This window comes from Rhinoderma darwinii, chromosome 5 (genome assembly GCF_050947455.1).
Source record: "Rhinoderma darwinii isolate aRhiDar2 chromosome 5, aRhiDar2.hap1, whole genome shotgun sequence".
NCBI lineage: Eukaryota > Metazoa > Chordata > Amphibia > Anura > Rhinodermatidae > Rhinoderma > Rhinoderma darwinii.
This window is the reverse complement of record NC_134691.1, coordinates 57,202,978-57,226,408: the sequence shown is the minus strand read 5'-3', so window position 1 is coordinate 57,226,408 and position 23,431 is coordinate 57,202,978. Positions and strand designations below refer to the sequence as shown.

The 23,431-nt window shown below is 40.4% G+C and overlaps 1 protein-coding gene across 1 annotated transcript in view; it reads right to left on the bottom strand.

Annotated features, from left to right (window-relative positions):
- Positions 1-23,431, bottom strand: part of CNGB3 (cyclic nucleotide gated channel subunit beta 3) — a 230,407-nt gene that overhangs the window by 199,221 nt on the left and 7,755 nt on the right. The window contains exons 2-3 of the mRNA XM_075828074.1: positions 16,386-16,466; positions 6,591-6,732 (exon numbers count right to left, since the gene is read on the bottom strand). Of these exons, the coding sequence (XP_075684189.1) occupies positions 6,591-6,732; positions 16,386-16,434 (191 nt within the window). The 5' untranslated portion in view covers positions 16,435-16,466. The remainder of the gene's footprint in view (positions 1-6,590; positions 6,733-16,385; positions 16,467-23,431) is intronic.

Genomic DNA, 23,431 nt, shown 5'->3' with positions numbered 1-23,431 from the left:
TATATGATGTCGTTCATAAAAATTCATTAATAGTAGATTCACCGCCTGAAAGAACGATTAAAATAATTTTATTATCAATTAGTTAAAAATGGCTCAACCAGCCACTACTTACAAGAAAACAGGCATAAGCAAGTGCTAGGCGAAAAGGGAAGTGTCCAGGGTAATGGTATATTTCTAACACCCAGGACTAACTCTCCCTATTTATGATATATTGATTCGCTACACTCTTGCCAAAAATTCAATGTATCAAGATCCTACGCGTTTCAGCATTGCCACTAAAGCAATACCTCATCAGGGATTGATATACATAGGTAGTTACATTCTAAAGGTAGAACACTGGATAGCACTGTTTATGTGCTGATTTTAACCTCCAGCCGCGTGTACGGCTCTGATGTACTGGCCGCACACGCGCCGGAGAAATCATGGGCTTTTAAGGTTAAGAGCCCGCCCTTCAGACGTCGTCATCGGGGGCAGCCGCCAATCCAAGTTCAACACGGCACAGCTGTGACGTGCAGGAGGCGGCTTGCCTCCTTCTTGCCGACCAATCAGGGCGCCCAGACAACGAGAGTGTCCATAGTAACCAGGGGACGCTAGACTCCTGGTATACTGATCGACAAAACACAAAGTAAATGAATAGCGATCATGTTCCCCTCCTGTACTCTCCACCACTGTCCCAAGCAAGTAGGCACAGTGAAGGAACAGGGGGGACATAGCGCATTCACCAGGGGCAAATCTCGGGGCACGGACTGTCAAATCAATGACTGCATTGTCCAGCACCGTAGATATACATTAAGCCAGGGAGTTCTCGAACAGGGCAACGGCCCTGGATGTCATAGATCAATTTGCCCATACAAGACCAGTAATGATTGATATTTACTACATGGTAACAACCAAAAGTCACCAAGGGGGCACTGTTCCAAAAAAGTCACTAAATGACACCCTATAGTTGCCCAGCAGCGCCCCGTCAATAAAACAACTAGGGCGCCCGGTCATACCCAAAATTAGAGAAAACAGGAGTAGGAAATTTGTTCATTCAGGCCATGAGGGTTGATGGTCTGCATGCGGAAAATCCATTCCGCCTCTTTTTGTAGAATCTTTCTATCAAGATTCCCCCCTCTCTGGAGTGCTCTAACGTGTTCGATTCCCTGAAAGGCCAGAACTGTGGAATCCCCATCATGGCATGACCACACATGTCGCGCCACCGGGGTGTCCACTTTCCTTCTGACATCCCCTATGTGGTCGCGAATCCTCCTCCTGAACTCCCTGCCAGTCTTACCCACGTATTGTAGACCACACTTACATGTGATAAGATAGACAATTCCTTTCGTCTTACAATTAATGAATGACCTGTTGTCAAATGTTCTTCCAGTTTTAGTGCTCGTAAATTTCCTACTGCACAATACAGACTCGCAAGCTTTACATGTCCCGCATCTAAAGGTCCCTTCAGTACTCTGCAGCCAAGTATTGACCTGAGTCTGCGGTTGTAAATGGCTGTGAACAAGACGATCCCTCAGGTTGCGTCCCCTCCTGTATGTTATCAAAGGGTAGTCCCCCACCAGGTCCCCTACGTCCGGGTCAGCTTTTAAGATACCCCAAAATCGTTTAAGGACTTCCCTCCCCTCCCTATTAGCCGAATCGAAGGTACCTATCATCCTGATGGATTCCTCCTCCATCCTCTTTCTAACAGCTTAGATGCTGCAGTCGCTATTGACTGAGACATCTAAGTGGTAAACAGTCGAGATCGAAGTTATCTTCATTCCTCGCTGTTAGAGCGAGGTGTCAGCTGTAATATACAGATGACACCCACCCCATTTTCCCGCCTCCTGACTATGATGTAAATGACTCACTGACTTCTATAGGGGAGTGTTGTGGACATGCTCTGTGACATGTGCAGCGGTCACTGTGCAGAAAATGGGATGAGAAACTAGGAGCGGAGCTTTCTCCTTTACTTTTTGACAATGGTGTGATCCTATGTTATCTGCCTCCAAGTTGATAATAGAGGTGTTACTAGGGACATAACTAGAATGGGCTGGGCCCCCAGGTCACATTTTAGAATTGGTCCCCCCCTAATAAATAAAATACTCATCAATACACATATGGTTACCACAACCAAACTCCAAAATTATTATTTTTCTATTATGTTACCAACATGCAAATTATATTGAGACGCTAGCACTTCCATTGTTGAAAGGCACTTATTGACGGGGCAAGTCATTCTGCCCTGCCAGTCAGCACCTTTCAATGATGCTAGGGTTGCGATGACTTCATTGCGCCGCTTCCGTTGAAAAGCACTGATTGACAGGGGAAGTCATTCTGCCCTGCCAATCAGCGCCCTTGATTGATGCAAGCGTCGTTCAGCCCCAGCAGATCTGCCCAGAAGAGAGCATGCTTGCATTGACACAGGATGGCATGGGGACGGGATCAAGGTAACTATGTAAAGTTTTTTATTTCACTTAAAAGTGTGAGTGGCATTATCTATGGGGGGGGGAGCGATATGTGGGGCACAATCTACAGGGGGCGCTATATGTGGGGCACTATCTACAGGGGGGCTATATGTGGGTACTATCTACAGGGGGATCTATGGGGGGTACTATCTACAAGGAACACTGTGTGTGGGACACAGTGTATGGTGCTATTATAATCAGGGACACAGTGTATGGTGCTATTATAATCAGGGACACAGGGTATGGTGCTATTATAATCAGGGACACAGTGTATGGTTCTGTTATAATGTAAGACTTAGTGTAAGGTTCTATTATAATCAGGGACACAGTGTATGACGCTATTTTAATCAGGGACACAGTATATGGTGCCATTATAATCAGGTACACAGTGTATTGTGCTATTATAATTGGAGGTGCAGTGTATGGTGCTATTATATTTAAGTACGTAGTGTGTGCCACCATGAGAATTTTATCTTTGTTTATAGGTGCAGAAATGTTTGAAAAGTGAGAAGCTGAAGACATCTGAGCGGCATACTGCAGAAATGGGCTGTGGCCGGGAGAAGTCATGTTTTTTTTTTGTTAAATAGCAACTCCCAGCAACTCCCAGCACATCCTTACCATTGTTCAGGTCATGCTGGGAGCAGTAGTTTTACGCCATACAGACCTATACGGCAGGGGTAGCTTGGCTGGTATATACAGGGATGATGGGGTTTATATACAGGAATGATGGTTGTTATATACCAGCCACCATCCCCTTATATAACCCCCATCATCCCTGTATATACCAGCCATCATCCCTGTTTATAACCCCCATCTTACCTGTATATACTCGCCAGGCTGGTATATAATGAGATGATAGGGGTTATATACAGGGATGATGGCTGGTAATTACAGGGATTATGGGGGTTATATACAGGAATGATGGCTGATATATTCAGGGATGATGGGGGTTATATACAGAGATGATGGGGGTTATATACAGGGATGATGGCTGGTATATAATTAGAATGCGCCTCTTCAGTTCTAAACATGCGTTGGGGGGGCCCACTGGGTTAAGGGCACACTCAGATCTGCTTTGCCCCCCCTCCTGTGCTAAACCCCTAGCTACGCCTCTGCTTCTAGTCAGATCACTCAGCCACTCGACCAGCTTATACCCCTTGCCAATTTATATGCCGACTCTAGGGTCCCTGCAAATGAGTGAGTCCCTGACCCACCTAGCACAGACCTTGTGTGCCGGGGCCCTGGTTTCTGATGTGGCAGGGGGGCATGTGGGATTCCAGGTGGGCTTTCTTCTGCTTCTGGGCTTGCTCACGGTCGCACTGCCTGTGACCACGATTGTTAGTAAAAACTGCAAAATGTATTACACTGTAACCTGGAGAATTAAAAAGGGACAAAACTCCCTATAACATACAAATCTTGATTATAGTTTACTGTTAATACCTTTCCCTAAAAACTTCAAAGAGTTCCATTACAGATATAAAAATAGTGTGGACAAAGCAACATAGTAGTAGAGAATAAATATCATTGTTATGTGAATTTACACAAAGATCAGAGGAAACGCATCATTCACATTGTACAAAACATAAACACAAGTGCTGCCATACAATTCAGCTACATTAAAAGTGGAAATTGTTTAAGAAATCAGCTGTAAATAGAAAGAGGGCACATTTATAGGCAGGAAATGCAGGAATAGCTCCTAGTCTATGACAAATGGGTGGAAGTTTCCTAAATAAAGGACATTGTTGTTTTCTTGTTACGGATAACGTGTGGACTAGGCTACTGGGGACAATCTGGTATAACAACATCATCCTTTGCTGCTCAGAATAAACTGGGTGTCCTTCTCCCCTTATTAATACACATTCTGTAGTTTATAGCAAAACTTCTCTTGTATATGTCAAACATGTAGTTGAGTAGTAGCTATAGAGGGTACAGAAGATGCATCTGCATAGACTTATCACGCAGAAGAACATCAGTCCATTCAGTGCCGAGGTGCGATAACACATCATGTTGATATCTAGGTCACTATACAAATAACTGCTTACATTATACAGCGTGTATAGATCTAAACATGACATAACATAGGGGGAATATGGAATTATTGCTAGTAAGGTGATGGTCCTATGTATAGCTTTGGGAGAACAGTACAAGAGTTTCATGCTGCACCTCTGGTATGCATTTAGAATGCATTGTCTTTAAAGGTGAATCAGCGTTTTTAGTGCAACTTTATAAATAGTTTTAATTAAAAATGTTTTTTTCTTTTTGAGATACAGCTGCTCTGTATTCTGTATACAGAGCAGCTGTATCCTTCGCTGAATCCTGTATCCATCAGGTCCGCGGGACTGATGGGTTCAATGAAAGCGGGTCCTGCGTGGATCCACGTGTAATCGATCACATCTAACTTAGATGTGATCGATAGCAGCTCAATCCTGTATGTCAGAGACACACAAGACCTGCTGTCATTAAACCCGTCAGTCCCGCGAACCTGACGGATTCTGGACTTAGTGCAAGGTACAACTGCTCTGTATGCGGAATACAGAGCAGCTGTATCTCAAAAAGTAAATAGAATTTTTAATTAAAAACAAATTATAAAAGTTGCACCAAACACACTGACCTTTTTATTAAAAAAAAAAAAAACCCTTTCAAAATGTTTACAAAGCCTTAAAACACTGAATATCATCATTTCTCTCATCATCTCTCAAAATATCATACCTGGGCAGATTTATCAACGGATTTATGACAGTTTTCTGGTTTAAATAAATTGAAAAATATTCTCCAATTGTAACTTATATATGAAGATTTCCGATATTTCTCTAATTAAAAAAGTGTCCGAAAACAATGCCAGGTCCTGACCTGTCATCCTTTCATTAACATGTCAATGTCCATCCATTAAATGGCCCATTGATTTGAGAATTGCGCAATGCTTCATTTCTCCTGTGGTGGAGCTGCAGGGGAATTCAATACTTGCTGCTGGATTCCCTAACAGATCAAAGCTGATCGCTTTAGGTCTAAGCAGTGGGATGCAATATGAGTTGTTTATTTTTGTAAGACATTTCACACAAGGCAGATTTTCCAAAGCAGACAACCCCTTGAATTCAAAAGGAATTAAGGCTGGGTTCACACGTGGCGGAATTTCACTTGAATTCCGCTGCGGACACTCCGCAGCGTTAATCCGCAGCGGAGCCGTTTCTCCATTGACTTCCACTTAAATTTAGAAGTGTTCGTTTAGACGATGCGTAAAATTCCGCTGCGGAGCATAGGCTGCGGAGCATAGGCTGCGGAGCGGAATTTGGTGTCCGCAGCATGCTCTGTCTGTTGCGGAGCAGTGGCGGACTGGTTGCGGACTCATGGCGGAATTTCTCCATTGACTTCAATGGAGATTCTAAATTCCGCAATGAAGTCCGCAGCTGTCATGCACATGTTATGTGTGCTGCGGATGTGTCCTGCTTTTTTGACATGACATTTCTTCATTCTGGCTGGACCTATGTATTTCTAGGTCTACAGCCAGACTGAGGAAGTCAATGGCGCTCCCGGAATTACGGGAGCGTTGCTAGGAGACGTCAGTAAATAGTCACTGTCCAGGGTGCTGAAAGAGTTAAGCGATCGGCAGTAACTGTTTCTGCACCCTGGACAGTGACTACCGATCCCAATATACAGCAACCTGTCAAAAAATAGAAGTTCATACTTACCGAGAACTCCCTGCTTCTGTCTCCAGTCCAGCTTCCCAGGATGACGTTTCAGTCTAAGTGACGGCTGCAGCCAATCACAGGCTGCAGCGGTCACATGGACTTCCGCGTCATCCAGGGAGGTCGGGCTGGATGCCGAAAGAGGGACGCATCACCAAGACAACGGCCGGTTAAGTATGAAATTCGTTTACTTTCACTAGGGAAAGTGCTGTCCCTTCTCTCTATCCTGCACGGATAGAGAGAAGGGAAGCACTTTTTCCGCAGTCCGCAGCAGCTAGTCCCATCAATTTACTGCACATTTTGGGCAGATCCGCAGCCGTAATCCGCAACCCGGATTAGGTGCGGCATTGATGCGGACAGTTGCGGAGGAAATCCGCCACGTGGGGGCATGCCCTAATAGTTTTTATTTAAAACATTCATTTTACAAAAAGTTTAAAAAGTTATTCTACCACCAGTTACTTACTCTTTATTGTTACTTTCATCACAAATGTGGTTTTCATTTCTTGCTGTGGCACTCTCCCTTTGTGTACTAGAGGAGGGTTTCTCCTGGGTCTGCAATGAATCCTGTTTGTTCTTTTTTGTTGATTTATCATCCACTGGATCATCTAAAAGTATATATACATATAAAAAAAACACATTATGTATTAGGCAGAATTTTCTCAATAAAACTTTACCTAAATGTTCCTAATTGTCCATAAACTGGTGGCATAATCCTATTTTCCGACCAATAAAATCAACAGATTTTAGGCAGCATTAGGGCTGATCATGATCATCGTATTTTGGCCAGGAATTCACAATGCTTTATTTTGCTTATATAGATCTGTATAGTGTTATTAAAGGGGGAGTCCATTGGATGTGAGCTGATTTCTACTGTTCTGTATATCCTATATATTTTCAATTCAGCCACTTTGCCACTAGCTACATGGTAAGGTCAAATATCGGTGAAAATGGCATTATAATAAGCACTTTGAGTTAAAACACAGGATTTAAAGGGGTATTCAGGTTTTAAGATTTTTTTTTATTCTTTATTTAATGAAAAGTTATACCTTTTTCCAATATACTTTCTGCATTATTTCTTACGTTTTTAAGGCATAAGTAAAAACAAGCTTCATTGTTTATTCTCAGGGGATACAAATTTGTCCAGGCCATGTGATGGACACAGAGGAGCAGGACTCTGCAGCCATAGCTGTGATAACTGTCTGGTAACTGTAACGAGCCGTGCACCTGTGTGTACATCACATGAACAGGACAGATTTTTATCCACTGGAAGTAAACAATAAAGATTCATATTGAACAACAGCAAGCAGAGATCTTGTAAACTGTGAATAATTAATACAAAAAGTATATTGGAAAATTGGATAACATTTATTTGCTATAACCAAAATACCCCTTTACGTGTTTTAAGTTATCTATGTATTATGACATCTTTGAAAAAAATAGTATACTTTGCCTGTTGACATTGGGATAGCATAGGTAATATTGGAAGATTCCTAAAGAAAAAAAAACAAAACATCCCAACAACTTAAAGACTATGTACACTTTTGAAGGCATTTTTTTTTAAAAATAATAAATGAAGGTTTTATTTGATTGAACAACTTTTGACATTTTTTTTTCCCCCAAAATTGTTTTTACTTTTTGAGATACAGCTTCTATGTGACCTGTATACAAAAAAGCTGTATCTGGCCATGAAAGCCGAATCCGGTTTGCAGGTTCATGAACTTAGATGTTATCGATAATAGCTGCATGCTGCGGACAAGATGCAGCGTCCAGGATACCTAGAAACTACATCTCAAAGAGTAAAACGAAATTTATAATAAAAATACTAATAAAACATTGCTTTATTTAAAAAAAATTGCCTTCAAAAGTGTACGTAACCTTTAAGTCTTGAGATCAGATTAATAAACTGTTCATTTACTAAAGTATGATGGAACACAAGGGCATTTGTCTCAATAGCAGAAAACACAACATCGTTACTGCACTGAAAAAAAGGGTCAACTGCAGCACTAAAGCATTAATGGGCCAAAAGTGATTGCTATGTTAGCTCTTCCTTACCATGGGCAATCCATAAGAGGGCAATCCATGTATATGCAAGGAATTGCTCTAAATTACACATACATTGCTGAAAACTTTGTTAAAACAGACACAGTATCATTTTATGTTTGCAGCTGTGATCTTAGTATAGATGCCAAAATATGAGCCCTTTTATTGCAAGCTTGGAAAAGTTGCTGTATTTGATCACTGACGCCCTCCTATTCCATGAAAAGAAAACATTTGTAACTGAAAGTAGTTATAATGACACTGTGATCTTTACAATTTAAGAGTGAGCTTTTAAAGATTTAATAAAAAAAACTTTTTAAATATTTTATTATGCTCCATATTGTCATGGGAACCAATTAAAAATTGTTTATAGCTTTATGTCTATGTGGCCTTACTTTATGAACTTTCAATAATGACAAGGAGAATAAAAACAAGCTGTGAGGAATATGAAGCCAAAAAGATCAAAAGAACAGCATGAAGCCCGAGGATTGGCAATATTATAGTAAAAACATCGAGGAGGGAACTCCTGGGCGGGGGACAGAAATGTACAAGTGTAACTGATGCTAAACGAGTGTTTCAGAAATTGACACAAACAAAGGCTATGTTATCATCAGTGCAGAATGCCATTTAAAGAAAGCTATACAACACAGAACCACTTTATTGGACCTTCTCACTGAGGGCTATGATTCAACTATAATGTAAAGCAGGGGCAAACCCAGAAATAATAGGACCCGATGGCAAGACTAACTACGGGCCCACCTCCAACTGAGAGCTCTAACAAATATATTAATCTTGTTGCAGTTTATATTCACTGTTATTTTATATTTAGTGGGAGCTCTGTTTATACTGATGCTGCGTGCGAGCAGCGTGCCAGTATCTCTCTTCCTCGCAGCATGTAACAGATTTATCAACATGGTGCAATCCCCGTTAATAAACCAGGCTTAGCCTAAAAATGCAAGGTCATATCTTGCAAGCAGAAAACATAACAACAACAAAAAATCATTGCGCTTTGCATGAAGCCTTGCCAACTTTGTTCGAGTCGTATGTTAAAAAGAGTGGAGCCGGTGCTTTATCAATATGATGCTTAGTCTGAACACCATATTTTGTTATGCAGTTACACCAGGCAACTGATATAAATACATTGGAAAAATCTCCCCCACACAGCTCCAAATCCTCTGCTTCCCTTGAGGTAGTAAATTAAAAAAAACGGCCGTCACACGGACGAGATATACGCTCGTCTGAATTCGGCCTTAGCCTATCATGTGTGATCGAGGTGTGCTGGGGGCCTGTATCTAAGGCTATCATGTGTGATACTGTTTGTTGGAGTCCAGTATATAAGCAGGTCATGCAGGGTCAGACTGGCCCACCAGAGTACCAGAGGATCCTCCGGTGAGCCCAGATTCGGACTCAATAATGGGTCCTAAAAGATCTAGCAGAGGACAACCCCATTAGGAGCTGAATTGTGAGCCTAGCACTTGCCACTAGGGTCTATTTCTTATGGGTGATTCACAAATAACCTATTAGACATTATTGACGGTATGTCATATGTCTACAATGATAACAACAAGTGGATGTGCACATAATCTGTAGAGATGGTGGGTGGACCCCCGGTGTGACGCTGATGTCATGTGTTCATGAAATTAATAAATCAAATGAATAGGATGGGGTCACAACCACAAATCCTCAAGTAGTGCCTTGCTGGTTGAGTATTTCGGGGCACCGCATGCTGTTCAGTTGATTATTTATTTACTGGTTTATTCTTTAAAAAGAGTACAGTGGAATGGTTAAAGGTTTTATGCCATTCATATATTTCTTTCTCTGCCTATGCTGTACCGTAGAATTCTCACAACATTGGTGATTTTTGTCAAGTTGAGGAGGCCTCCACCATTAGCCCTTGCTTTGGGCCCCAGAAAGGCTAAGGACGGCCCTGTGTATGGCAGCACATGCAGGCCCCATTTTAAGAAGCCATACAGCCTTCGTGCACTGCCTTACAGGCTCCGCACACAGGGCTATGTTGTGTGCATGATCCCTAAAGTGTGCACTCTCGTAAATCAGACAGACAACTATTTTAATACATGTAACAGCATGCCAGCCAGATGTTCAATTGCGCCTACAGGAGTAATCCATTGGCAGCACTGGACAAACCATGACATATGGAACAGTTTTACGTATATCTGGTTTTCTGAAACACTAAAAAAAATTGTAAGTAATGTACACTGAAAAAATTGTTATAATGGTAAATACTATCATTGGACATGGAGTGCAGCAAATATGTAAAAAGAGAAGTAATCCGCAAGATCTTTGGGTGGTGTCTACTGCGTTGATGGATTCTTTCCGGTTTATTGGTATAAGTATGCCAAGTTTACGTGTATGTTGCTAAGGATAATTTTTATCACCATTTTTACCATTAGTCTAATAAGTAATAATAATAATAATAATAATAATAATAATAAAGTGCATAATATTACTATATGTATTAGATTATATCTATGCTTATAATTAGAATAATAGTAACTAGTTGTGTTTTATGCTAGTACTATATATTTAACATTTTACAATTTCAAAAACATTTGCTGGACTGTTAATGTTTAATGTTATTTTTTTTACAGTTTAGGTAAAATAATGATTTCATGGACATATGAGGGATGAAAGTGATTCACATTTCCTGGCCAGTGTACTATGACAAACATCATCACAGCATATTACAGCGAGCATATTCCCTTGGGCAATTCAACACGTTTTCTCAGCGCCAGCCAGCAATATAATCTTTTTCTGCAATGTAGAAATATTTTTTCTGAAATTCTTATCTGATGTGTTGTATATAAAACTTCATACATTGCTCTTGAAATATCTTTGATGGACTAAATAGCTGACAAATCTGATTACATTGAAACTCATCTTCAAAATGAAAAATAAGAAAACAGGAAAAAAGGAGGAGAACCACCGAGTTTAATAAGGGAATACCGGATAAAATGTAATAAAATCAGTCTGATAATTGCTGCACTGCCTGATCTGTATGGGTGATTTAAGTCTAAAGATATTTATATAACCACCCAACTACTTTCCCTGCAGTAAATCCCATTTCTGCCTTACTAACCCATCTTAGATGTAATGTTGTAGCCACGGACAGACTTCCGAATTGGCAGAAGGCAAGAAAAGCCCTATTTCCCAACTACCTATACAGAAACTATTATATAAAATATAACCTTTATTAATGCTAGTTGAAGCAGCACTGACGAACCACATATATTTCAAATAATCAATGCAAGTCAATCAATGATAGTAAGTAGCCTGTAAGGCTTAATGCACGGATTGTACTGTGTTAGTAGCAAACTTCTGTCTGTTTGTGTTTGTCAGCGACTGCAGAACGCTGTACCTATACTATCTGGTGATGTATGGTCTATCAGCAGATCATTGCACTAAAAATAGCTAGCCCCCCCCCCCCCCAACATGTTTCGCTATACATGTAGCGCCTTCAGGGATTTTCTGGGGCTAATGACGGCGTGCCCCAACTTTCCCCTATTTATAAATTTCAGGTGACGTGTAACTAGGTGTGTCCCTATGACTAGCCAATCAAAATCCACCTGGAGGGTCAAGCCCTTCTAAAATGTGATAGATATATGAGCTGTCCAATCAGAGAATAGAACTTGCACATGTGCATAAGTGTTAGATATGTGTCCAACGTTTGAGTGTAGAAAAGCGCCAAGTACGCAATACGATATTTTAGGGGTGGACGCATTGCGCATGCCCAGGGACTTAGTCCCTGAAAGCTTACAAGTCACTATGTGTGAAAAGTAAGTTTGATGTTTAAATTTCGGATTGAACGGAGTGCGCATGTTAGGGCACTTAGATACTAGGTGAATAAATCTACTGCGCCTGCCCAGGAACTTAGTCCCTAGAGGCTCTTTATATAGTTTTTTCAGCTACATGGAGATAAATTGAAAGGGTATATCAAGTCAATTACTGGAACTCCTGTCAATCTGCCATTGCCAATAATTAAGCTGCAATAAGGCAGAAGGAGATTTTAGAAGGAATTCAAAGGCAAAGAAGGGAGTTTGTCATCATACAACCGAGGTTCGTTCCGGAGTCCAAAGGGACTAAGAAAGAAACAATTTATTTTGTTTTTCAATATAATTAGGTAAAATTGAATTGTGAGAATTTAGATATATATATAATCTCAAGGTGAATGGCAGGAACATAAAGGACAAAAATCCTATAACATAATTTGAAAGAGAATATATAAAATTGTAACATGGCCACAGAATTGGGTAAGTATGTTAGAGGAAGGCCACAAAAGGGAAACCTTCATTCAGTGCATTTGGACTTAAGGTAATTAGTTGATGAATCCAATGGGCCTCGTATTGTAGAAGTTTTTGATCCAAATTACTAGCTCTTGGGCCCAATTTTAGTTGGATGATACCCCAAAAATTGGAGTATCCACGTATTTAATCATGTGTAGATCTCACATGCCTCAACAGAGGCGTGTCTTTTTTTGTTTGTTTATTGTGCTGAGGTGCTTATAAATTAATTTGGGACATGGTCATATTGCCACATAGATCACTCCACTACTCTGACAGTTAATAAATTGCCAGATTTCCTAGGATTTTCCATCATAGGAATTGCAGAAATTCTTAACAGTAGGCATATCATATCTGTCGAGGCATATCAGATCTACACATAATGGAAAAACTCGGATACACCAATTTTGGGGTGATACCCAACTAAAATTGGTCCCAAGAGCTGGTAATTTGCAACAAAAACTTCTACAAGAAGAAGCCCGTTGGATTCATTGACTAAGTACCTTAAGTCCAAATGAACTGAATGAAGGTTTCCCTTTTGTAGCCTTCCTCTAACATACTTACCCAATTCTGTGGCCATGTTACAATTTTATATATTCTCTTTCAAATTATGTTATAGGATTTTTATCCTTTATGGTTCCTGCCATTCACTTTGAGATGATATTTATATCTAAATTCTCACAATTAAAATTTACATAATTATATTGAAAAACAAAATAAATTGTTTATTTCTTAGTCCCTTTGAACTCCGGATCGAACCACGATTCTATGATGGCAAACTCCATTCTTTCCCTTTGAATCCCTTCTAAAATCTTCTCCTGTCTGGCCATTTGAATATATCTCCACTTTATTTAGTGTCATAGGCATATCCAATATTGTAATAAGCTATCTTTATTGCAGCTTAATTATTGGCAATGGCAGATTGACAGGAGTTCCAGTAATTGACTTGATATACCCTTTCAATTTATCTCCATGTAGCTGAAAAACCGATATAAAGAGCCTCTAGGGACTAAGTTCCTGGGCATGCGCAGTAGATTTATTCACCTAGTATCTAAGTGCCCTAACATGTGCACTCCGTTCAATCTGAAATTTAATCATCAAACTTACTTTTCGCACATAGTGACTTGTGAGCTTTCAGGGACTAAGTTCCTTGGCATGCGCAATGCGTCTACACCTAAAATATCTAAGTGTCTTGACATGCGTACTTGGAGCTATTCTACATTCAAACGGCGGACACATATCTAACACTTATGTGCATGCACAAGTTTTATTCTTTGATTGGACGCAAATGGAGACCTTTGATTGGACAGCTAATATATACATCACACTTTAGAACGGCTTAACCCTCCAGATGGATTTTGATTGGCTGGTCATAAGGACACCTACAGTGAAGGAAATAAGTATTTGATCCCTTGCTGATTTTGTAAGTTTGCCCGCTGTCAAAGACATGAACAGTCTAGAATTTTTAGGCTAGGTTAATTTTACCAGTGAGAGATAGATTATATATTTTAAAAAAAACAGAAAATCACAGTGTCAAAATTATATATACTTATTTGCATTGTGCACAGAGAAATAAGTATTTGATCCCTTTTTTTCAAACAAGATTTAATACTTGGTGGCAAAACCCTTGTTGGCAAGCACAGCAGTCAGACGTTTTTTGTAGTTGATGATGAGGTTTGCACACATGTTAGATAGAATTTTGGCCCACTCCTCTTTGCAGATCATCTGTAAATCATTAAGATTTCGAGGCTGTCACTTGGCAACTCGGATCTTCAGCTCCCTCCATAAGTTTTCGATGGGATTAAGGTCTGGAGACTGGCTAGGCCACTCCATGATCTTAATGTGCTTCTTTTTGAGCCACTCCTTTGTTGTTTTGGCTGTATGTTTCGGGTCATTGTCGTGCTGGAAGACCCAGCCACGAGCCATTTTTAATGTCCTGGTGGAGGGAAGGAGGTTGTCACTCAGGATTTGACGGTACATGGTTCCATCCATTCTCCCATTGATGCGGTGAAGTAGTCCTGTGCCCTTAGCAGAGAAACACCCCCAAAACATAACATTTCCACCTCCATGCTTGACAGTGGGGACGGTGTTCTTTGGGTCATAGGCAGCATTTCTCTTCCTCTAAACACGGCGAGTTGAGTTAATGCCAAAGAGCTCAATTTTAGTCTCATCTGACCACAGCACCTTCTCCCAATCACTCTCAGAATCATCCAGATGTTCATTTGCAAACTTCAGACGGGCCTGTACATGTGCCTTCTTGAGCAGGGGGACCTTGCGGGCACTGCAAGATTTTAATCCATTACGGCGTAATGTGTTACCAATGGTTTTCTTGGTGACTGTGGTCCCAGCTGCCTTGAGATCCTTAACAAGTTCCCCCGTGTAGTTTTCGGCTGAGCTCTCACCTTCCTCAGGATCAAGGATACCCCACGACGTGAGATTTTGCATGGAGCCCCGGATCGATGTCGATTTACAGTCATTTTGTATGTCTTCCATTTTCTTACTATTGCACCAACAGTTGTCTCCTTCTCACCCAGCGTCTTACTTATGGTTTTGTAGCCCATTCCAGCCTTGTGCAGGTCTATGATCTTGTCCCCGACATCCTTAGAAAGCTCTTTGGTCTTGCCCATGTTGTAGAGGTTAGAGTCAGACTGATTAATTGAGTCTGTGGACAGGAGTCTTTTATACAGGTGACCATGTAAGACAGCTGTCTTTAATGCAGGCACCAAGTTGATTTGGAGCGTGTAACTGGTCTGGAGGAGGCTGAACTCTTAATGGTTGGTAGGGGATCAAATACTTATTTCTCTGTGCACAATGCAAATAAATATATATAATTTTAACTATGTGATTTTCTTTTTTTTTTTTTTTTTTTATATAATCTATCTCTCACTGGTAAAATTGACCTAGCCTAAAAATTCTAGACTGTTCATGACTTTGACAGTGGGAAAACTTACAAAATCAGCAAGGGATCAAATACTTATTTCCTTCACTGTATGTTGATCTGGGCCGCTAGGCATCATTTCTAAACATAAACATGAGGTTCTTAGTTAACATTTTGATCAAACTGTATAAGCCCACTTGCCACTACACAGCGAACTAAAGTGGGTCCCTACTCTAGCGGTTGCAGCACCACATGGTGTCCACCGCCACCACAGTACCGCTCCTGCAGAGGGAGCAGCCCAGGGGCCCAAAAGCACAAGCAAGAGCAGAAACATTTATGAGGTCATTCCTGGATTAAAATCACTTGCTGATAGACCATACATCACCAGATAGTATAGGTACAGCGTTCTGCAGCCGCTGGCCTAAACACAAACAGACAGAAGTTTGCTACTAACACAGTACAATCCGTGCATTGAGCCTTACAGGCTACTTACTATCAGCTTGCATTGATTATTTGAAATATATGTGGTTCGTCAGTGCTGCTTCAACTAGCATTAATAAAGGTTATATTTTACATAATAGATTCTGTATAGGTAGTTGGGAAATAGGGCTTTTCTTGTCTTCTGGCAATTAGTTATTAGATCGTTCCTCGATCTGATGTGTATCCCCGCCTACTCCAAGTACTGTTTACTAGCGCACATGTATGCTCTGCATTCTTGGCGCTCTTTGAAACACAGCACTCCCTTCACAACGGCCACAAGTGCCCCCAATAATAACACTTTTGTTATTGGTGGGTCAGTGAATATAGCTACAGGATGCCACTGTTGAAGAAGAGAGCGATTTCCCCTTCAGATATTTCGGCGTGTCATCATCCCACGTGACCACTAGGAGGCTGGCACTGTGATATAGTCAAGTCCTGGGATGGGGATAGGACCGCATTATCTGACTCTGGTGTGACCTTGTTATTATACTGTATATACCTTTACAGTAAATCCAGTAGTACCATCATTGTCACATTGTTTGTATGCATGGATTATGAAACTCACTTTGTTTTTGAGGTTCAGGGATCTTTGCTCGGAATATAAATTTTCTCATTGCTGTGCTGTTCCTCCTTTAGGTTTCTTGCCCTTTTTGTTAAAACAGATGTATTAGAATATGATAATTTATGTACAGTACATATTGACAAATGGTAGTTACATTTTATTGCTTTATGTCTCATGTGGAAAAATCAATTACATTTATTTTAAAAAAGAAGCCATGTTGGCAATAAGGCTGCATTTATGTTTCATAATTGTAACATCACATCTGTGCAGTGACATATTTATATGACTGCAACGTCCATGCACGTTGTACATGCTTGCACATGCCCACATACAGTACAAAAATCCAAAGACAGTCATGTAAAATAAATGTTACAAGTTTCAAATGTCACTGTAGGTATAATCCTGGTTACATAGGTATACTAGTCCTTCTCAATGAATTAGAATATCATCAAAAAGTTAATTTATTTCAGTAATTCAATTCAAAAAGTGAGACTCATATATTATATAGATTCATTACACAGAGTGATCTATTTCCAGCATTTTTTCTTCTAATGTTGATGTTTATGGCTAATAGTTAATGAAAACCCAAAACTTAGTGTCTCAGAAAGTTAGAATATTACATAAGCCCAATTTCAAAAATGATTTTTAAAACGGAAATGTTGGTCTACTGAAAAGTATGTACAGTATATGCCCTCAATACTTGGTCGTGCTCCTTTTGCATGGATTACTGCATCAATGCGGCGTGGCATGGGGGCGATCAGCCTGTGGCACTGCTGAGGTGTTATCAATGCGGCGTGGCATGGGGGCGATCAGCCTGTGGCACTGCTGAGGTGTTATGGAAGCCCAGGTTGCTTTGATAGTGGCCTTCAGCTCGTCTGCATTGTTGTGTCTGGTGTCTCCTCTTCCTCTTGACAATACCCCATAGATTCTCTATGGGGTTTAGGTCAGGTGAGTTTACTGGCCAATCAAGCACAGTGATACTGTGGTTATTACACCAGGTATTGGTATTTTGGCAGTGTGGGCAGGTGCCGAGTCCTGCTGGAAAATGAAATCCGCATCTCCATAAAGCTTGTCAGCAGAGAGAAGCATGAAGTGCTCGAAAATATACTGGTATATAATATATGAGTTTCACTTTTTGAATTGAATTACTGAAATAAATAAACTTTTTGATGATATTCTAATTCATTGAGAAGGACTAGTATTAGTAGTTTTAAGATTAAAAATAAGAACTAAATGACTATCCATGTTCATTAAAGGGGTTGTCCACCAATGGACAACTGATGACCTATCCACAGTATAGGTCATCAGTATATAATCATCAGGGGTCCAACCTCTGGACCCCAAACAGATCAGCTGCTTCGGCTGCCTCCAGGCACCAGACGTCCACGCCGGAAACGGATGGCTCTGGTAATAGAATAGCAGCTGAGCTGCAGTATTCAAGTGAATAGGAGCAGAGCTGTAGTTAGGGGTGGGATCCGGCCAGTTCGCCCCGGTTCCCCCGAACCGGTTTTTAAAATTGCAGCCGGTTCACAGAACCGGGTGAAACGGGAAGCCGGAACTGGTTCCCTGCACTCAATTGTATTCGCGTCCTTAGGACGCGGATACACTTGAGTTCACTAGCTCTGCCTTGGTGAGGCATGATGCCTCGCAATTCGGCGCTTTAGTGATGATGCAGTCAACGCGATTACGTCATTGCGCCGCTGCGTCGTTCCGCTGGAGGAGGACTGGCATCGCTGGAGGATCGCGCGACAATGGGACAGGCAAGCATATAATGTTTTTTTTCCTTTTATTGTGGGCAGTGTTGGGGGCCTTAACTATAGGGGACAATAACTACAGAGGAGGACTATATAGGGGACAATAACTATAGGGGAGGATTATATTGGGGACAATAACTACAGGAGAGCACTATATAGGGGCACTAACTACAGGGGAGGACTATATAGGTGGCACCAACTACAGGGGAGGACTATATAGGGGACAATAACTACAGGAGAGCACTATATAGGGGCACTAACTACAGGGGAGGACTATATAGGGGCACGAACTACAGGGGAGGACGATATATGGGGCACAAACTTCAGGGAACGCTACTATCTACAGAGGACACTATGGGGAGCACCATCTACAGGGGGCTCTATGAGAAACACTATAGGGGGTTTTACACTGGGCAACTATCAGGTAGACCAGCGTTCTTAGATACTTCGTTGCCAATTATTGCCCTGTATAAATAGGGCAGCGATCAACAGATGAACCAGCAAATGCTCAATCATCTGCTGGTCGCATCCTCTTAAAAAAGTAAAATATGGTTGTCGGCAGCACATCTCCTTGTGCAAACAGGGAGATGTGCTGTGGACATGATAATAATGTATGGGGATGAGCGATCGGAGTAACGACCGCTCGTCCCCATCCATAGCTCCGTGTGACAGGAGCAAACGAGTGTCTATCAATGATGTATCGTTGATCAGTGCACGCTGCATCAGCCGAATATCGGCTGGTGTAAAAGGCCCTGTGAGTGGTGCATTACTTTACAGTGTTTGATACAATTTTATACATGGACACAGTGTATAGTACTATTATATTCAGGAGTACAGTGTATAGCACTATTATGTTCAGGAGCACAGTGTATAATACTATTATATTCAGGAGCACAGTGTATAGTACTATTATATTCAGGACCACAGTGTATAGTACTATTATATTCAGGAGTACAGTGTATAGTACTGTTATATTCAGGAGTACAGTGTATAGTACTATTATATTCAGGAGCACAGTGTATGGTACTATTATATTCAGGAGCACAGTGTATAGTACTATTATATTCAGGAGCACAGTGTATAGTACTACTATATTCAGGAGTACGGTGTATAGTACTATTATATTCAGGAGTACAGTGTATAGTACTATTATATTCAGGAGCACAGTGTATAGTACTATTATATTCAGGAGTACAGTGTATAGTACTATTATATTCAGGAGCACAGTGTATAGTACTATTATATTCAGTAGTACAGTGTATAGTACTATTATATTCAGGAGTACGGTGTATAGTACTATTATATTCAGGGGCACAGTGTATAGTACTATTATATTCAGGAGTACAGTGTATAATACTATTATATTCAGGAGCGCAGTGTATAGTACTATTATATTCAGGAGCACAGTGTATAGTACTATTATATTCAAGAGCACAGTGTATAATACTATTATATTCAGGAGTGCAGTGTATAGTACTATTATATTCAGGAGCACAGTGTATAGTACTATTATATTCAGGAGTACAGTGTATAGTACTATTATATTCAGGAGCGCAGTGTATAGTACTATTATATTCAGGAGTACAGTGTATAATACTATTATATTCAGGAGCGCAGTGTATAGTACTATTATATTCAGGAGTCCAGTGTATAGTACTATTATATTCAGGGGCACAGTGTATAATACTATTATATTCAGGAGTCCAGTGTATAATACTATTATATTCAGGAGCGCAGTGTATAGTACTATTATATTCAGGAGCACAGTGTATAGTACTATTATATTCAGGAGTCCAGTGTATAATACTATTATATTCAGGAGCACAGTGTATAGTACTATTATATTCAGTAGTACAGTGTATAGTACTATTATATTCAGGAGTACAGTGTATAGTACTATTATATTCAGGAGTACAGTGTATAGTACTATTATATTCAGGAGCACAGTGTATAGTACTATTATATTCAGTAGTACAGTGTATAGTACTATTATATTCAGGAGTACGGTGTATAGTACTATTATATTCAGGGGCACAGTGTATAGTACTATTATATTCAGGAGCACAGTGTATATTACTATTATATTCAGGAGTACAGTGTATACTACTATTATATTCAGGAGTACAGTGTATAGTGCTATTATATTCAGGAGCACAGTGTATAGTACTATTATATTCAGGAGTACAGTGTATAGTACTATTATATTCAGGGGCACAGTGTATAGTACTATTATATTCAGGAGTACAGTGTATAGTACTATTATATTTAGGAGCACAGTGTATAGTATACAAGCTCAGTACATATATACTGAACCAGAACCAAGCTCAGTACATATATACAGCACCAGAACAAAGCTCAGTACATATATATATAACACCAGAAATAAGCTCAGTACATATATACACCAGAACCAAGCTCAATACATATATACACCAGAACCAAGCTCAGTACATATATACACCAGAACCAAGCTCAGTACATATATACTCACCAGAACCAGGCTCAGTACATATATACAGTACCAGAACTAAGCTCAGTACATATATACAGCACCAGAACCGAGCTCAGTACATATATACAGTGTTGGGCTTGGTTTTGGTGCTGTATTTAAGTACTGAGCTTGGTCCTGGTGAGTATATATGCACAGAGCTTTGCTCTGATGCGGTATATATGACTGAGCTTGGTACTGGTGCTGTATTTATATGCTGAGCTTGGTTCTGGTGCACTTTATATGTACTGAGCTTGGTTCTGGTGTTTTATATATGTACTGAGCTTGGTTCTGGTGCTGTATATATGTACTGAGCTTGGTTCTGGTGAGTATATATGTACTTAGCTTGGTTCTGGTGCTGTATTTATGTACTGAGCTTGCTTCTGGTGTTGTATTTATGTACTTGGCTTGGTCCTGGTGGTCTATATATCTACTGAGCTTGCTCCTGGCACCGTATCTGTGCATTAGCCAGAAGAGTTGTTGCGGCTTACTGCGCACGCCGCACTGCCCTCCACCCTTCTCACAGTCCACAGCCTAACTAAATGGGCTGAGCAGGCTTAGGATATTGAATGTGCACATATAGGTCTATACGTAATGGGTGAGTTTAATATAATGAGCGTCGGTAGGTAGGTAGGTAGGTATATGTACGCTTATGTAATTATATACATAGTGTGGAAATCCACACTAAAACATTCTGGACAGGGAATTTTTTTATTTAGAGTCCACTTTAATATAGGGCGTATTTGGAATATTGTAATAGTTTTATATTATTATTAGAATAATTTTCCATGGCGCGATACACCGCAAAACACCGCGACCTCCCCCGACGCGTATATCTTTGTCCGCAAAACGGGGAACCTGTTAAAAATTTGAATCCCACCCTTGGTTGCAGTGGTTGGAGCCTTCTGCATCTGGCTCCAACTACTGCATACCCTTCAAAATATCCGGCGCCCGGGGGCAGCCAGAGTAGCTGATCGGTGCGTGGTCGGACCCGCACTGATCATTTGCTGATGACCTATACTGTATAACTCACGAGTTAAAAACCCATCTCAACATATAATAATATTAACAATAAATTGTATGGGGATGCATTCGATCTTATAGCTATTATAAATTGCCAATTGAGTCTGGAGGTCCATAAGGTCCCATTACAATTCTCTGTGTATTGATGTGTATGTTCTTGGTTAAAAACTTTTTGCTGTACTCCCAAATGATAGGATTTTAAGAAAGACAGACAAGACTTCTCCATCTCCCAGGGGCAAAGGAAGGACAGACGCTGCGACCATACCTGGGCCCTGGTACTTGAGGGTGCAAAAATTGCCCCTTTGTCCCTTAAGTGAATACAAGCACTGTCACTGAAATGTCATATTAGGGGGGTCTGTTACAGGTTTTGCATTGGAACCCTTGAACTTTAATTTATGTCTCTGTCTGGAGCTCCAGTGAATGGGGTAGATAATAAAGAACTGAGCCATATGCTTTTACAATCAGATACATATAACCACCATATTCTCCATTACCAAAGCCATAACATATCATGGATCATAAGACATCACATACAGAAGAAGGCACATATTAGTCAAATTGAATTTAATGGATTCATTGAAAAACACTGATTCATTAATGCTGTAATAAAATCCTAATCCATATATGAGATCCCCAGTAGCTCCCATATGTTCTACGTGCTGTAAGAATGTTCAGAATCTGTAATTATCCCGCTGCTCTGGTAATGTCTCGTGACATGTCTTTAAGATGTAATAAATACTGTGTGCAATATAATATGATTTGTTAACAGAAATGCACAGCAGCTCATTTTTTTTATATTAACACTTCACATGTGCTCTGGCCAGGCTCTTAATGCTAGGTTTTGGATTGGAATTGATTTTCACTAATCCCCATTAATCCTGGGCTATCAAGAATCTGAAGAGTGGAAAATAAGCATTCCAAGCTGCACATTCCCAGCAGAGCAGCCGACATATGGAAGCCTTAATAATACAAAGATACCAGATTTTCTTCATCATATTAATGACCATGTTAATGCAGTGTGAATTAGATAGAGGAGTGTGCTCCTTTACAGAACATTGATCTATCATTCCTTCAGTGCTAAGTACCATTTACATATACATTAGCTATAAACACAAATGCGACCTACTGCACCCACTCCTTCAATATTTATTGCTATCTTTTAGTCTAATATTAGATATAGAATATTCAATTGATACAATTGCATAACTCAAGCTTCTGGACCCAATGCAAAATCTGTAACAAGACCCCCACGTTTCATTTATAGGACTGCTCCTCGTTTGGGGCCCCTCAGGCTCCAGGGCCAGGTGGGATTGTAAACCATTGCACCACTACATTGATAGTCACAAGACTTCCAAAAACGACTCCAGATATAGTTGAACAATTCTCAACGTTACTTATATTTTCTTCCTGAAAGCAAGTTATGTGACAACTTGTCCTTTTCCATCAGCATTAATAATGTAAGACAACATTTCTTGGATAGCGACCAAATATTCTGATGAGCCATTATAGATGTAAATAAATGTATACATCACCTTTTTTCTGCAGGCTAATCTCAGGAAAGAAGCGCTTTTGGCTTACATGCCCGTCCTGTGATGTGTTCCCAACTGACAGCCCACGTCAACTGCTTATGTCAGCTGTTTGACTTCTATCTTAGCTTTGACCTGGCAAGCTAATCAGTCTTTAAAGTACTTTAGGGTTTAGCTTAATTAAATTCCATAATGCAACTCTCTGCCCAGATGAAGAAGCCCAGTGGTGGCATTATGCAGACTGTCATTAGGTTGCAC